General features: G+C 46.7%; 1 protein-coding gene across 1 annotated transcript in view; it reads right to left on the bottom strand.

The window, feature by feature from the left end:
- Positions 1-1360: 1360 nt before the first annotated feature.
- POLR2A (RNA polymerase II subunit A) overlaps positions 1361-16131 on the bottom strand; it is a 57011-nt gene continuing 42240 nt past the window's right edge. Inside the window, exons 23-29 of the mRNA XM_078669696.1 lie at positions 8814-8918; positions 8530-8712; positions 6290-6493; positions 5573-5762; positions 5111-5224; positions 4618-4767; positions 1361-3763 (exon numbers count right to left, since the gene is read on the bottom strand). Coding sequence (XP_078525822.1) covers positions 2481-3763; positions 4618-4767; positions 5111-5224; positions 5573-5762; positions 6290-6493; positions 8530-8712; positions 8814-8918 — 2229 coding nt within the window. The 3' untranslated portion in view covers positions 1361-2480. The remainder of the gene's footprint in view (positions 3764-4617; positions 4768-5110; positions 5225-5572; positions 5763-6289; positions 6494-8529; positions 8713-8813; positions 8919-16131) is intronic.

The following is a 16131-nucleotide window of genomic DNA, read 5'->3' as shown; positions in this document are numbered from 1 at the left end:
GTACCAAGCAATCATGAAGTTATACAAGTCTGCTGAGTCTATCCATGTAGACGAAGGGAACTGGTCATTGACTGAATGGATTTGGGAACTGTTGTCTAGATGGGGATGGAAGATTCTGATGTTCCTTGGTATGGCCTTAGCTATCCTTTTCTCGTGTTGTTTATGCATCCAGTGTGGTCCCGCCATTTGTAGTCTTTGTGCTACAATCTGTGTGAGAAGACCTGTCCCGAGAGAAGTGAAGGATAATAAGATGATGCTACAGCAACACCTTGATGACCTGATGAGAATAGATATAGACCTGGATTCAGATTGACATGAGTTTAGGTTATTGCCTACGTAATGGCAAAAGGAGGGGCTGAGGTTCTGTGATTCTCGAACCGGACTCCATTTTGTTTGAGTTGTTTGTGACGCCATTTTGTGTTGCCCTCACTAGGCCTATGGAGGTAACCGAACGAACAAAGTTGCATGGGCTTCGTTGTTCATGTGCGTATTAACTAGGCCTTTTCTGACTTGTGAGTGAACTGAAGGACGCTGACCCCGTCACCTGAAACTGACCCTTTGCGAAGCCAATTTCTCTAGCTGATCGTTGTCTAAAATTGCCAATCAATGTTCAGGATATCGTTAACTTTAGTGCTCTTGTACATATCTTATCCTATTCAGCATCTGAATTGTTTCTTTTCTTATGTCTTTTCATTACATGGGTAGTGCTTTCAATTATGGGTTTGTCCGACTTGTGGAAATTGAATTTGGGACATTCCTAATAATTAACTTGTGGGTTGGTACAATGTAAAGTGAGCTTTTTATGATGTGAGGGAAAATGTATTTCATTCATCAGTATTTGTCGCAGTGGGTGTGCATTTGTAATGAGCAAAATATGTATAAAAAGAGATGTCTTGCTCTACGAAAATTGAGCAGTTTCCTGAGTTGTACACAGTGTTGTATTGCTGAGATTACTGTTACTAGCTGCAGCTAATAAATTTGATCTGACGGCACCTAGAAGTATTCCGTGTCTCTGTATACCAAGACAGGTGAACTCGAAGACTTCGGGTGTGTCCCTGGCACCGCTGGGTTCTAAGAAAACCCGGTTCTTCAAGGTCAGAATTGCTTGACTGGAGCAGAGGCCTGGGTGCGTGGTTGATTTGTGCTAGAGCCACCAGACAAATTAGATTGACTTTTATGGAAGCTTTTTCCAGTTTTGGTAAGAAGGACAAGCCGGTAATGAATGCCTTATCAACCATGCCTCAGTCTACCACCCATTACAGATGGCTCAACATTTCCACTGGCAGGTCCAGCAGAACTGAATAGGTCATTTCATTACACAGATCGCTACATTGCACTCACAATAACCAGACCAGGCTCATTTTCAAAATTAGTAAAACTTTATTTAGCGTTTTAAGAAAACAAAAATGACTACAAATAACCAGCCTCATTCATAGCAGAAGCTTATAAGTCTTGTCCGCCCTCTAGAAGCTGGACCCAGCGCCCAGTTACCACCCGGGTAGCTGAGAGAAGTCTCTGGTTAAGCAACCAACTTATCCTTCCTTAATACCAATGTCAAAAAAGTGAAAAACTATGCCAAAGGTGGAAGCAGGGCCCTGCAAGAAAGACATCTGGACTCCCAAGACAGGATCACAGGCCAATCCTGCTTCAGTCCCCCAGGAGCTTAAAATATTCATAAATAATCCCACATCTTTTAAGTAATGATGTGGGAGATTGGGGTGGGGTGTAAGGATGAATAGTTCTCTTTTTAGACAGTTTTATACACATTGTGTTTAACACAGCAGCTGAAAATCTGTCGAGGCAGAATTGCTAAAAAAATATCTTGCACAAAAAAGCCTTTGCATTATACTTGAGCACAAAACATGTGAAACAGACAATGCAACAAAAAAGCTCTTTTCAAAAGACTGCATCTCTTGGGCACCTAACAGAGCTACGTGCCAGATCAGTTCTAAATCTTCGCAGAGCCCGAGCACCAGAAACCAAATAGTTTAGTGCACAACCGTACTATGGTTAAGTAGACCTCTGGTTGGGCCCCGATACCCAGATTTGGGTAAGTATGAAGTCAAAATAATATTTACAAAAATAAACTGCTTAGCCCCCTTGATCAAGGAAAAGAAACAAAACATATTGGCTTTAGACAGCCATGTTACTGGAAACCTCCTGGGCAGCAACACTGCACTGTTTAACTGGCATCCTTCCATCTTAAAAGGAGGCAAGAGCCCATAATACAGAAAACACTAAGGATTGTTTGAAACCCAGCAGTGGGAATACAAAATGCCGGTCATGGCAATGAAGTTCTTTGGCCCTTCCAGCAGCTGTTAGTTTCAGCAAAGTGAGAAGCAACCATGTGAGGCTTCCTTTGCCTCACTCCAAATCAAAAGGAAGCCAATATCTCCCGGGTCTTAGCCATGGGTCAATGTGCAGTCAGGCATCTGCAGAGCATCCTAGGAGCGGGCAGTGCATTCCAGAGCACCAGCTTTTCAATTCTCATCATCACTGTCTTCTGGGCTGACTGCTGGGCTGGTGATGCTGTACGTTGGAGAGGTGGGGCTATAGCCAGGTGATGTAGGCGAATATGTGGATCCCTTCGGGCTGGTCGGAGAGTAGGTAGGAGATGTAGGGGAGTACTTTGGAGAAGTTGGAGAGTATGTGGGAGAGGTTGGCGAATACTTGGGGGATGTTGGTGAATACTTTGGTGATGTTGGTGTGTACACTGGAGAAGTGGGGGAATAGGTAGGAGAAGTGGGCGAATACTTCGGTGTGGTAGGAGAATAGGTTGGAGAGGTCGGAGAGTATTTGGGTGATGTAGGGGAGTATTTGGGGCTTGTTGGACTGTACTTTGGAGAAGTTGGGGTGTACTCTGGGGAGCTGGGACTGTAGGAAGGGCTTGTTGGGGTGTATTTTGGGCTTGTTGGAGAGTAGCTGGGGCTGCTTGGACTGTAGCTGGGTGAGCTGGGTGTGTAGGTGGGAGACTGCGGGGTGTACCGCGGGCTCGAAGGGGAATAGCTAGGAGATGTGGGGCTGTAGCTTGGGGATGTTGGGGAATAGCTAGGAGAAGTTGGGCTGTAGTTTGGAGAAGTAGGTGTGTAGTTGGGAGATGTAGGCGAGTAGCTGGGTGATGTTGGTGAATAGCTGGGAGAGGTGGGCGTATAGTTGGGTGAAGTCGGAGAATAGTTTGGACTTGTAGGAGAGTATGAAGGCGATGTGGGAGAATAGCTGGGGGACGTTGGACTGTAGGATGGACTTGTGGGAGAGTAACTTGGGGAGGTCGGACTGTAAGATGGACTTGTGGGGGAATAGCTGGGAGAGGTAGGAGAATAGCTGGGACTAGTAGGGCTGTAACTCGGCGATGTTGGGCTGTAACTGGGTGAGGTGGGGGAGTAAGAAGGGGAAGTAGGAGAATAACTAGGTGAAGTGGGGCTGTAGCTGGGTGACGTAGGACTGTAGCTGGGAGAGGTAGGGCTGTAGCTCGGTGATGTGGGGCTGTAACTGGGAGAGGTAGGGCTGTAACTGGGAGAGGTAGGGCTATAGCTGGGAGAGGTAGGGCTATAGCTGGGAGAGGTAGGGCTATAGCTGGGACTAGTAGGAGAATAACTGGGAGATGTTGGGGAATAGCTGGGGCTGGTAGGGCTGTAGTTGGGGCTGGTAGGAGAGTAGGATGGTGACGTAGGAGAGTAGCTTGGACTCTGGGGTGTGTAACCTCCAGGAGAGCGTGGTTCATAAGCAGGCGATGTTGGAGAATAGCTTGGAGACATGGCACCTCCTGCAAGAGATAAAGGATAAATGTTTTAATAAAAAGTTCACACCTATTGAGGTTTTAAAAGAAACCATCCAGAGATGTACATTTTATTTATCAGATTACAAGGTTAAGGTTTAAGACTTAATGATCAGCCAGTAAAAACCACTGCAGTAGCTGAGTCTACATAAAACGTTGCTGACAATGAGGTGGCTCACTGCTGCAGGTGAAAGCATGTGCTACGTGATGTAACCAATTCCCAAATAAGCATTCGCTAACACTTCCTCTAATCCTGCCCCACATTCTGCCTTTACGGCAAGACAGAATACCGGTCCCATTTCCATGACCTGCTTTGAAAACGGCAGCCATGTTTCAGTTCTCCTGCTTGTCACAGACAAAACACTGAGAAAAACATCCATGGTTCACTTGGTTGTCTTGTTTAAACCACAGCAGGGCAGCCACTCTAAAATCAGATAGGTAGCCTCACACAGCAGGGGTCCAGTTATCACATTTCTCGAAAAGTAACACTTAATAATCAATTACCCCCTCCTACACCTGAACTGTACCAGCAGTATCACAACTATCAAACCATCACTGCCGGTCAAGGAAATGGCATCAAACTGAAGCTGTGGCATTTACATCCCAAGAGAACTGCTGTCTAATGGCATCAATTGGTTACATATGTTGACTTTCATTGCTGTATTATCACATAGTTGGCTAGTTTTGAAATTGCAGTTTAGAATTTCGTTTTGCCTCCTCGCAAATACAACTCCGCACAATAAATGGACAAGAAACAGTTTGGATTAGTCCTGCTCCAATAATAGCGTCAGTATTCGACAAACCTAGCAAGAACTTAACTCCGCCCACTCTAGATCACTCACCTGGAGAAGGAATGTAGGGGCTGGAAGGCCCTGGAGATCCCGGAGATCCTGGGGTGGGCGACCAGGCTGGAGAATATCCAGGAGAGAAGCCACTGGCATCAGAGGCAGCACTTGGTGAAAACCCTGCAGCTCCAGGGGTCATGCCGCTACCTGGAACACAAAGCCAAAAATAAAACTAGAGGCAAAAAACAAGCAGCAGAGCAAGAGAACTACCCAAACCAAACTGCATGAAACCAAAAGGGATATCCAAGGTGCCCTGGACTCCGCTGGCAAGAGAAGACCTCTGAATGCAGAAGATCTTTTTTTTATTATTACCGATTAGTGTGCCTGTGTGCACAGTTGAATGTGCCACAAAATTGCATCCCCCAAAAGACTGATTGCATCCACCAAACGACTGGAGGACTAGCCACAGATCTACTTCATAAATGTGTGAATTCAACACAAAGCATACTCTTTAAACTAGAGACCCCCAAATAAAGAAGCTGTGACTTACCTATACTGGGCGACCATGCTCCATACGCTGGAGTCGCTCCTTGATTCCACGGAGTCATTGCTGGAGACATGCCACCCATTGGGCTTGGGGCAGAGCCAAAAAACATTCCAGTAGCTACAATAAAAGAAATTAACAAAATCACATTTAAAATGTTTGAAATGTTGGATTTTAAAATAAATGTCAACACTCCTACAGGCCAACAATCATATTAGCCCTTGACGAAATTCATAAAGACAAAAAAATATTAACTACCACCCGTACAGATCCATGACGTACAGACTGTAAAGCATACTAGCAAAGCAATGTGTGTTGCTATGCATATGCTGAGTAGGTTAGAAAAGAATAGACCCAAATGATGCATAGCTGGAGTCTCTCCTCCTGTCCCTAGCAGGACTCAACTTCTCAGTATAGCAGATTTCAGAATCCCTCATAACATTAGTACATGTGAGCACGCATACTTACGTCCTCCAGCAACCCCAATGCCAGGGATGTTGGTTGGAATCTCCATGCCGTACTTGCACTTCTCTGCATCAAGAAGCAGATCAAAACATCCTGTTCCAGCAGGAGCCAGCTGCCCCAGCATGATGTTCTCAGAGACGCCCTTCATAGGGTCAGACTCGCCGTGAGCTGCAGCTTCCATCAACACATCAACCTGCAGAGATGTGGAAGGAAGGGATGAGTAGGCAGTTAAGATCCAGCAGCGAAACCCTCAGACTCGCGTGCAGCCTGGAAAAGTATATTGCAGAATAGACTAAAGTGAGTGGTGGCCCTCAGTAGAGGCTGCAGCACCCACTAGGTAAAGTACAGCAGGATACATTTCAACAAAGTGGACAGAGCGTATGAACAGCCTTTGAAAATACGCATATCCTACAAGACTGAGACAAACGCAACTTCTTTCCCAAACCCAACCAATCCTGAAAGAGAAACGGTTAGGTGCAGCTGGAGAAGGAAACCAAGCAAGATATGCAGGGAGAGAAGTTGCAACTGGTGAAGCTGGGAAAACAAAACAGGAGTGAATCTAGGGAAGGAGAGGTTAAATAGAAAAACTAGATCGAATAAATAGATTTTGGAAATGGACAGAAAGCTTCAATCTGCCAAGCTGTGAAGCAAATGGATGGGCATCCCTAAGCGCTCTACAGACTGCAAATATAATGCGCTGGGCGACTGATCTGAACTTACGGTTTCCTCAAAGGAGCATTTCATGAGAGGGCCGGTATCCTGTCTGTTCACACCGTGACGAGTAATGGCCATCAAGTGACCACGGCAAGTCATGGTGTCGCACAAAAGGGCCAAATGGCGGTAGTTGACGTAAGAGCCATCAAAGGAGATGACGTGGTTCAGTTCTCTCTCCAGGGCCTTGCGGACAGCTTCAATCCCCATCACCTGTGGAAGAAAATACAAATCAGTCACAGAATCTAACACCACGCAACAATGTTTACACAGAAACCTATGCTAAGCATTACTGGACAAGGGCAGCAATTTATTTATTTCAAAAGCCAAGATCGAAAAGTAAATTAGAATACTGGTCCTCCAGGATGGAACACCTCGTATTAAGCTACCATAGGGAGGAAAATGTTTTCTTCTAAGGTGAACAGTATTTAAAAACAAATGTTAATTTTGCTGTTGTGGCTGCACTATCACCCAAGAGTAAGGTGAAGCCAATCGAAAACTGGTAATAAAAAAGTTTCATAGATTGACTACAATCAACTTCTCCTGAGGTGGTTCTATTTGAAGTTAATATGTTGCAACTTAGTAGTAAGATGCAATAACCCAAAGGAGACTTAAGAGGAGTGAGCAAGGCTCACAAACATATTTGTTATATAGAATGAGGTTACCCATCTGTCTGACAATTAGATCTCAGTTGATTTCACTTTAACCTCTTCTTTTCAGTCAGACGCCTCCATGCCCAACACCCACATTCAAACAAGGTCAAGGTCTGTTTTATGAGGGGGGAAAAGCTGATAACGAAGTAATCAGCACAAATGTTTAGAGCTTGCGTAGCGCACAGATTGACCTTCTAAAGAGGTACCCCGGTGCTCGTATTCAAAAAGACCTAAAAAGGCTGCTGTCAGAGGAAAACAGGTGAGAATGTTTGCATTTATAAATTAAACAAGAAGTCAGCTGTTCTAGAGCTCTCAGCTGGAGCATCACCATATTCAGGCATTTCTAGTAATTAGAAGGGATCGGCCTTCTACTCTGGACTTTTTAGAACAGAGGATAGATTACTGAAATTAAGAGACTGATCTTAGTCTTCTGGAGAACGTATATCTAGAGAAAAGGGAATTCATGTAGTTAACTTTTCCAGGCTATGAATCTCATTGTCGCATAAGCATTGAGCTTTATAGAAATCTATTGCAAACAGGGAGCCAATGTAGTTGCCGTAAATGGTCTGATACAGATGATCTCCGGCTCAGCCCCAGAACGAGCCAGGACAAAGCATTCAGGACTACCCGTAGTTTCTGGGTGGTCCATTTTGGCTGGCCTATGAGGCAGACTCGGGGCTCTAATAATGGTAATTTTAGGAAAACGGAAGCAGGGGTAGAATTTCCTATATAATCCTCAGTTAACACCCACAAGTAGAGACTAACTGGTAATATGAGGAATTAAGGGGAGTGGAGCCAACATCACCCACAGATTTCTTGCTGTGTGGACCAGGGTTGGCAGGGGCCACGACTACAAAGGCCATCACTGGGGTCAAAAAGATTGGCTCCGTTTAATTTTCTCCATTCAGTGTAAGGACATTTATTCTGATCCAGCCTGCTACTTCTGCCAACCATAATGAAATACATGCAGGGTAGGGTCCCCATATAGGCCGGACAAGAAGCTGTCTATCATCAGCTAAAGCAAAGAACTGGAAACAACATTTATCAATTTTATCGGAGGGGTGACAAACATTGAAGAACAAGGGCAGTGCTGACCATTGGGGGAACCAAACCGTGGCCATTTTTGCAGGCAAACTACAATGTTCCAATATAATGGTTTGAGTGAAGTCAGAGAAGGAGGAGACCCACTATTCCAATACCATGCTTCCAATCTTTAAATCTGCCGGTCGTTTCAACAAGATAGAATGGGAAAGAAGAGTGGACAGTGGCTGACAGGTAGAGTAGTATGAGGCCACTGTACCGCTCATATCTAAGATAGTAAAGATCGTATGGATATAGTTTGTGGCTTTCTCCCATATAGTTTCTGTACCAAGGTCCTTTCTGAATCCGGACGGATGGAGATGCCTGCTCTAGGTAGATACTCGCCATTTGCTCACTGCGGTGACACTAATTTTCCCATCATGGGAAGCAAAGCTATAGCGTGGTAGTTTGCCATAACAAGTGTGATTAAGCCAATCAGTGAGACTATTTCATATAGTCATAGCGCCCAACATCCCCTTTACAAGTTCCTCATGGACCAATAATCTTCAAGCTCACCGTGAAGATCTCCACAATGTCGTTTGACGTGGTCCGAATGGGGTCGACATCTTTCTCGCTCAGGACCCTCATCAAGCCAACACCGTCAGTTTCCAGGATCCACTCCTGCAGGGCTTTGAACTCTCCGTCCTCCGTGATTATGATTTTCTTCTTGTTGTCAGTCTGCGGCAAGTGCATGTAGACCTGAAAGAGTGCAGCTTAGTGTTAGAGTGCCGTAGGGTGCCCACTGGTTTGCAAAACCCATGCAAGCCTTCCTTATGAGAGTAACTGTACAGGGCCCTTACCTTACTGATCTGTTCAATGCCTTGCAGAGTCATGTCTGTTAGCATGTTTGATTCAATACAGCGCAAGAACACGTCGTCGTCCATTTTATCCACCACCTCCTCCTCCTTTAAGGGAGACAAAAACATGTCAACTACATGCAAAATAACAGGACTCAATACACAACGCTCAAAGCCACACAACCCTTTGAGAAGCCAATTTTTACATTCTGGTAGAACCATACCCTCTGGCATTTTAAGGTGTGTGTGTGTGTGTGTGTGTGTGTGTGTGTGTGGGGGGGGGGGGGGGGGGTGAAATCGCAAAATGTAAAACAGGCCTTTCTAGGTCTGGCTTGACAGCTTGGGCAGTCTGTAATGCCCACTGTTCCAAATAGCCCCAGGCGGTTAACTACTTGGCATATCATTTCACTGAAGGCTGAAATGCCAGAAACCGGTCCTCTGTAGCTTGTTTCCGGTCCAGGGAAGGCATGGCTTGGCAGGTCGGGCTGGACTGTTCCCATGAGGCACAGGGTCAGACTGATTTGCATATGGCCATGTCTGAACTGGGGTGGCAGAGTGGGCTAAAGAACGGTGATGGATTAAACCCAGATCAGTTGACTGGGGGTGAGTGCTTGTATTGTCAAAGCTCCGTCCATCATTTCCTTTGGATTTTCTTTGTTCGCCATAAGTTGGCAGGGTATGCTCAGACGTGAGTCCCTTGCTCACTTTGCCACTGGATTCAAGCAAGCTGGGCTGAAGAAGGCTGAAATGCCAGAAACCGGTCCTCGGTAGCTTGTTTCCGGTCCAGGGAAGGCATGGCTTGGCAGTTCGGGCTGGACTGTTCCCATGAGGCACAGGTCAGACTGATTTGCATATAGCCATGTCTGAACTGGGGTGGCAGAGTGGGCTAAAGAACGGTGATGGATTAAACCCAGATCAGTTGACTGGGGGTGAGTGCTTGTATTGTCAACGCTCCGTCCATCATTTCCTTTGGTTTTCCTTGGTATCAAGCTTTGGTCAGAACCGGATCCAAAGATAATGGAGCATCGGATGGCACGTCAGCCCTGGGAGAGGCATAGGATCGAAGTTGGGCTGTATCCAGAGCAGAGGCGCTTCAGTAATTTTGTAGGGCAACATTAGGCAGATCGGTCTTAAGTCAGCTTGCCACTTGCGCGGGCCCATGACGGACATCTGTTTTCTACAATCACAACTTTGATTCAAACCTGTAATCTTATGAGGGGCATCATTCCCTAGCACAAAAGTGGCTCTGCATCGGTCGTTGCAGAAAGAAAGGAACTGAAGTCAATACACAGAAGGAGCTTTTATACTGTTCTTCCGCCCAGTCACTTCTGCAGCTATGAGCGGTCAACATGCAGCCACACTACATACAGAACATTGATGGAAAAGCTTTTCCAGATCCAATGTGCCACTTAGCAAGTCTTCTAAGGCAAGGAATCTGCGATTAGAAGTATCCATCAGACGTGAAGAAATATTTATGTTCTGGATTCCATTATGGAAATTATTTTCTTTTTTAGGGAAAGAAAGTTCTGTAGTGCACTTGATAACCATTGGGAGGTTGAGACCAAGGGCTTGTTTAACATCTTTGTTACCTAACTAGATCAGACAACATTTGGTGTGTTAAGACTTTTCAAAGTTAAGTCTATCCACATTTCTTGGAACAATGCCCCTATGCAAATAATTGCTATTGGCCTTTTGGTTACAACTTATAAACCCCAAGGCTGATATCACTTACTGTACTTTTGCCAATGGCTCAGTTAGGACCTTCATTTTAACAGGTAGGTGTATGGTCAGAACTCGTATCAGCCTGTTTTGCAGCTAGCAGCATCCAGCTGTGTGCCACAAATACTATTCGTTCGTTGACCCAGTCAAAGAATTCTGACAGTGAATGTATGAGGTCTCCAAGATAATTTTGAGTATCTTGTAGACGGCAAAGCACTAAAAGTAGAATTTAGATTTACGTTTCTTAAACAGCTTCATTAGAGTACTGCAGAATGATTAACTTTTGAGTTCTCCATTCATCTAATAAAGACAGTGTTCTCATTTTTGTTTGTCCCATTTACTAAACATAACACTTTACTCATTAATCAAGCAAACTGCGCTTAAGGATGTTAAGCGAGTTGTGTGTGATTCAAGCTCTGCAGGACTCCGTTTTCAATATATTGCACCTCCAATGGTCCACCAGCCCACCTGTAATGTTTATTTAAATGACAACGGTGTTCGCTAAGCGCTACCAGTAGTTGAGGGGATCCAGAAAAATCAGGAAAAAAAAATTAGTTTACTTTTTACAGCTACATATTAGATGGAATATATTTTTAGCTGACGCTATTACTGCATCGACTCAAAACTATTTGTTCCATCTTTGTGGACAGACCCTATTGAATATGCTACTTACCAGTATGCATCTGTTCTTGGCATGTAGGGCTGCTAACATTCATATCTATTGCATAGATCGCCGCCTAGTGTTGGGTCCGGATGATTGCACATTGTTGTCCTGGAAGAGTCTTCGAAGTATCACGAGATAGGTGGCTCCTCCCCTGGACTACAGTGCGCATGGGCATCGACTCCATCCCCAGATTGTTTTTAGCCATTGTGGCAAAGATGGAGTGAAATAGTGTAAAGGATGTCCATGCTAATGATTGAATGCAAGAGAGTATCTGCAGCCGCTACGGGCACCGGGGAGGAGGGTGGGCGATATGAATGTTAGCAGCCCTACTGCCAAGAACAGATGCATACTGGTAAGTAGCATATTCAGTTCGAGGCATGTGGGCTGCTAAATTCATATCTATTGCATAGAATACATAGCAGTCCCTCCATTAACGGCGGTTGCCCGTGCCAGCTGCAGAAGTCTGAAAGAGTGTCTTGAGAACAGCCTGTCCTACAGCTGCTTGCTGCTTGGAATGCACATCTACACAGTAATGTTTGGTAAATGTGTGCGGTGTAGACCACGTGGCTGCTCTACAAATGTCTTCCAAAGGAATATTCCCCAGGAAAGCCATGGAGGCCCCCAACTTGCGTGTGGAGTGCGCCCTTGGGGGGATTGTTAAAGTACGTTTAGCTTTTTGATAACAAATCTGGATGCACTTAACAATCCATCTGGCTATTCCTGCTTTGGAAATAGGGTTGCCTTTGTGCTGGGCTGAGAAGGCAACAAAAAGTTGTTGTGTTTTCCGAAAGTGTTGTGTTCTGTCAATGTAGTACATCAACGCCCTTTTTACGTCTAATGTATGGAGCATTCTTTCCGCTACTGTTTGTGGGTTTTGAAAGAATGCGGGCAGGTCAATAGTTTGGTTGATATGAAATTGTGACACCACCTTCGGAAGGAATTTGGGGTTAGTGCGGAGCACTATCCTGTTTGAATGAATTTGTATGAATGGCTCTTGGATTGTGAGCGCTTGCAGCTCACTAACCCGCCTGAGCGATGTAATAGCAATGAGAAAAGCCACTTTCCATGTCAGGAACTGATTCTCGCATGAGTGTAGTGGCTCAAAAGGTGGGCCCATCAGCCTAGTGAGGACTACATTAAGGTTCCACACTGGAGCTGGTGGTGTTCTTGGAGGAATGACTCGTTTCAGTCCCTCGAGGAAGGCTTTAATGGCAGGCACCCTGAAAACAGAGAGATGCTGCCTGTTTTGGAGATAAGCCGCTATGGCGGATAAGTGTATCCGAATGGAAGCGTACGCCAGATTGCATTTGTAAAGATGTAACAAATAGCAGATGATGTTAGGAATGGATGCATCTAGCGGGTTGATATTGTGTTCAGTACATTAAATGACAAACCGCTTCCATTTTGCTGCATAGCATGCTCTGGTAGTGGGCTTGCTTGCCTCCCAGATGATGTCCATGCATTCAGGAGGCAGGTTGAGGTAGCCAAACTCTAGGACCTCAGGAGCCAGATCGCCAGATTGAGCTGTTGCGGATCTGGATGCTGAATGTCGCCATGGTTCTGCGTCAAGAGGCTTGGAGAGAGATGCAGCCTTTGATGCGGTACCACGGAAAGTTCTAGAAACGTGGTGTACCATGGTTGGCGTGCCCACGTTGGAGCAACCAGGATGAGCGTCATAGAGTGTTGCTTTAGCTTTCTTGCCACCAGTGGAATGAGAGGCGCTGGGGGAAAAGCGTACGCAAATCTGCCTGACCAGTTCATCCATATCGCATTCCCCTACGATTCTGGGTGAGGGAACCTGGCGGCAAAGCTTTGGCATTTTGCGTTTTCTCTTGTGGCAAAGAGGTCTATCTCCGGATGTCCCCACTGTTGGATGTACGGGTGGAGTACTGATGGATGTATCTCCCACTCGTGCATTTGATGGCTGTACCTGCTGAGGAGATCCGCCATCTGATTGTCTTTGCCCGGGAGGTGTTCTGCCATGAGGAAGATGTTCCTCTGAATGGCCCACTTCCACATGCTCTGAGCCAGATGAGACAGCTGTGGAGAGTGAGTACCTCCCTGCTTCTGGATTTAGTACATGGCTGTCATGTTGTCCGTCCGGATCAACACGACCTTGTTGCACAGATGTACTTTGATGGACTTGAGCGCCATGAAGATTGCCATCAGTTCCAGGTAGTTGATGTGCAACTTCTGTTGCTGCGTCGACCACAGTCCCTGCACCGTGTAGTGGAGCACATGAGCTCCCCACCCCTGGAGAGATGCGTCCGTTGTTAGAATAATCTGTGGCACAGGCTCTAGGAACGGTCGGCCCTTGCAAAGGTTGTGTGGATTCTACCAATGCAGAGAGTTGTATGCCCGACCGGTAACCAACACTAGGTCTGTCAGTTGTCCTTGAGCCTGTGTCCACTGATTCGCCAAGCATTCTTGGAGCGGACGCATATGCAACCGTGCGTGCGGGACTATGAAGATGCAGGAGGCCATCATGCCTATCAACTGCATGAACACTCTCGCTGGTAGTGAGTGTTGCGGTCTGAACCTCTGGATGAGCGACTGAATGTTGTCGATCCTCACCGGGTTTGGTCGAGCCATAGCAGTCAGGGTATTTATCGTCGCGCCTAGATACTGCCGCACATGGGCTGGCTGAAGGTGCGACTTTGGGTAGTTCAGTGAGAACCCCAGACTGTGAAGGAGGTGAATGGTGTGGGACATGTCTGCACCGCTGTTCCGACTTTGCTTGAACGAGCCAGTCGTCTAGGTAAGGGTAGACATGTATATTTTGTCTCCTGAGGTGCGCCGCAACTGTCGCCAGACACTTTGTAAACACCCTGGGGGCAGTGGTCACTCCGAAGGGTAGTACTTTGAACTGATAATGCCTGTTTTGGATGGTGAACCGGAGGTATTTTCTGTGGGAGGGGTGGAGTGGTATGTGAAAATAAGCATCCTTGAGGTCTAAGGTCGCTAGGAAGTCCCCTTGGTTTAGCAGGGGAAGAATCTGCTGCAACGTCAGCATGTGAAAGTGTTCTGACAGTATATACAGGTTGAGGGGGCGTAGATCCAGAATGGGTCTGAGGGATCCATCCTTTTTTGGGATAAGGAAGTACAGGGAATAGACCCCTGTACCTTCCTCCTCCACTGGTACGAGCTCGATTGCGCCTTTTTGCAGCATCACCACCACTTCTTGCTGCAATAAGTGCAAGTGCTCTGCTGACATAGGACGTTGTCTTGGGGGAATGTTGGGTGGAGTGGATGTCAACTCCAAACAATAACCGTACTGGATAAGTTTTCTCACCCACCTGTCCGTGGTGATGGACGTCCAGACTGGCAGGAACTGCTGGAGTCTCCCCCCCCCCGACAGGTGTTGGATGGTCGGGGGGCAGCGACAGAGTCACTGTTTGTTGGTGGCAGAGGAACGGGAGTTGTTGTTTCCTCTGCCTCTGCCCTTGGCACTATTTCCTCTGTAACCCCCTCTACCTTGCTTGGGGTACGAGGACTGTGCGCCACCTTTCGTGAATTGTGTTTGTTGTGCCAGGTGTCCTCTGGTAACACCGCGGGTACCTGAGCGACGAAAAGTGTTCCCCCTGAATAGCTGGGACTGAAGCGCCCCATGGACTTCGCGGTCTCATTGTCCTTTTTAATTTTTTCGAGGGTGGTGTCAACTTCTGGGCCAAACAGTCTGTCTGGATTAACGGGCTGGTTGAGTATAGTTGTTTGAATGTCAGGTTTAAAACCTGATATGCGAAGCCATGCTTGGCGCCTTAACATGACGCTAGTGTTAATAGCCCTAGCCGCTGTATCTGCCACATCAAGCGCACACTTTATTGCAGCGTTTGAAATGAGCTTTCCCTCTTGTATGAGCACCTCGGCTGCCTCCTTAAACTCATCTGGGAGGTGTTGAAGGAGCTGTTCTAGGGTGTCGTAATGCACCCTATCATAACGTGCCAATAACGTGTGTTTGATATGCGCCAGATATTGGCAGCCTGCGCAGCCACCCTTTTGCCAGATGCCTCAAGCACTTACGACTCCTTGTCTGGGGGAGGAGCTTCACCCGTTGTCTGGGAGTTCGCCCTTTTGCGGGCATTTGCGACCAACAACGAGTCCAGAGGCAGCTGTCCCCGAATATATGCAGGGTCCCCAGGTGCCGGTCTGTATTTCTTTTCAATACGTGGGTTTACCACTCTCGTCCTGGTAGGTTCCTTAAAGATTTGAGGCATGCTTAAGGACACCTTTCAGCATAGGAAGTGTTTTAACAGTTTTTTCTGAAGCAGAGAAAGTGTCAAATAGAAAATCTTCTTCCACCGGGTCAGCATGCATATCCACATCATGATTTGCAGCTGCCCGCTCTATCAAGGCATTAAATGCCGCCGAATCCTCAGTTGGGGATGTTCGTGCACCAAAACCCTGTGGGTCCTGTACCACCTGATGGCCTCCCTTGTCTCCAGTGTCCACCCAAGAGTCCTGTTGCTCATCAGGGTCATTGTTAGCCGGGAAATTGTACTGGTCATCCTGGGCATCGTCCTCTCCCCCTGACTGATTGGGGGAAGGTGATGGGCTCCTCCTTGGTGGAGGCTGAAGAGGTTCAACAAGGGCAGGAATGTCTTGTGCCGGCCTCTTCTTCTTTAGTGGTATGACATAGGATTCCAATGGGTGGGAAGTGATCTTTCGCTTATAGAGCGTTAATTTCCCCGTTTCGGCATCGATATAATGCTCAGATTGTTCTTCTGAAGCTTGATGTCGATCCAATCGGCCACTTAGCGTCGAAGGTTCCGATGTTTCAGTGGTCTTCGGCACCGATCTGGGTGCAAACGCCTTCGGTGCCACCTTCGGCGGCAGAGTGTAGAGAAGCTTGGTTGAAGTCTTCGTAGGTGCGTCAACCGGTCTCGGAGCCGACGGCGTGTGAGTCGTCGACGTTAAAGACTTCTCCCGAATCCGTTTGAG

This window comes from Lissotriton helveticus, chromosome 12 (genome assembly GCF_964261635.1).
Source record: "Lissotriton helveticus chromosome 12, aLisHel1.1, whole genome shotgun sequence".
Classification (NCBI taxonomy): Eukaryota; Metazoa; Chordata; class Amphibia; order Caudata; family Salamandridae; genus Lissotriton; species Lissotriton helveticus.
The sequence above is the reverse complement of the archived record's forward strand: the minus strand, read 5'-3'. Positions and strand labels throughout refer to the sequence as shown.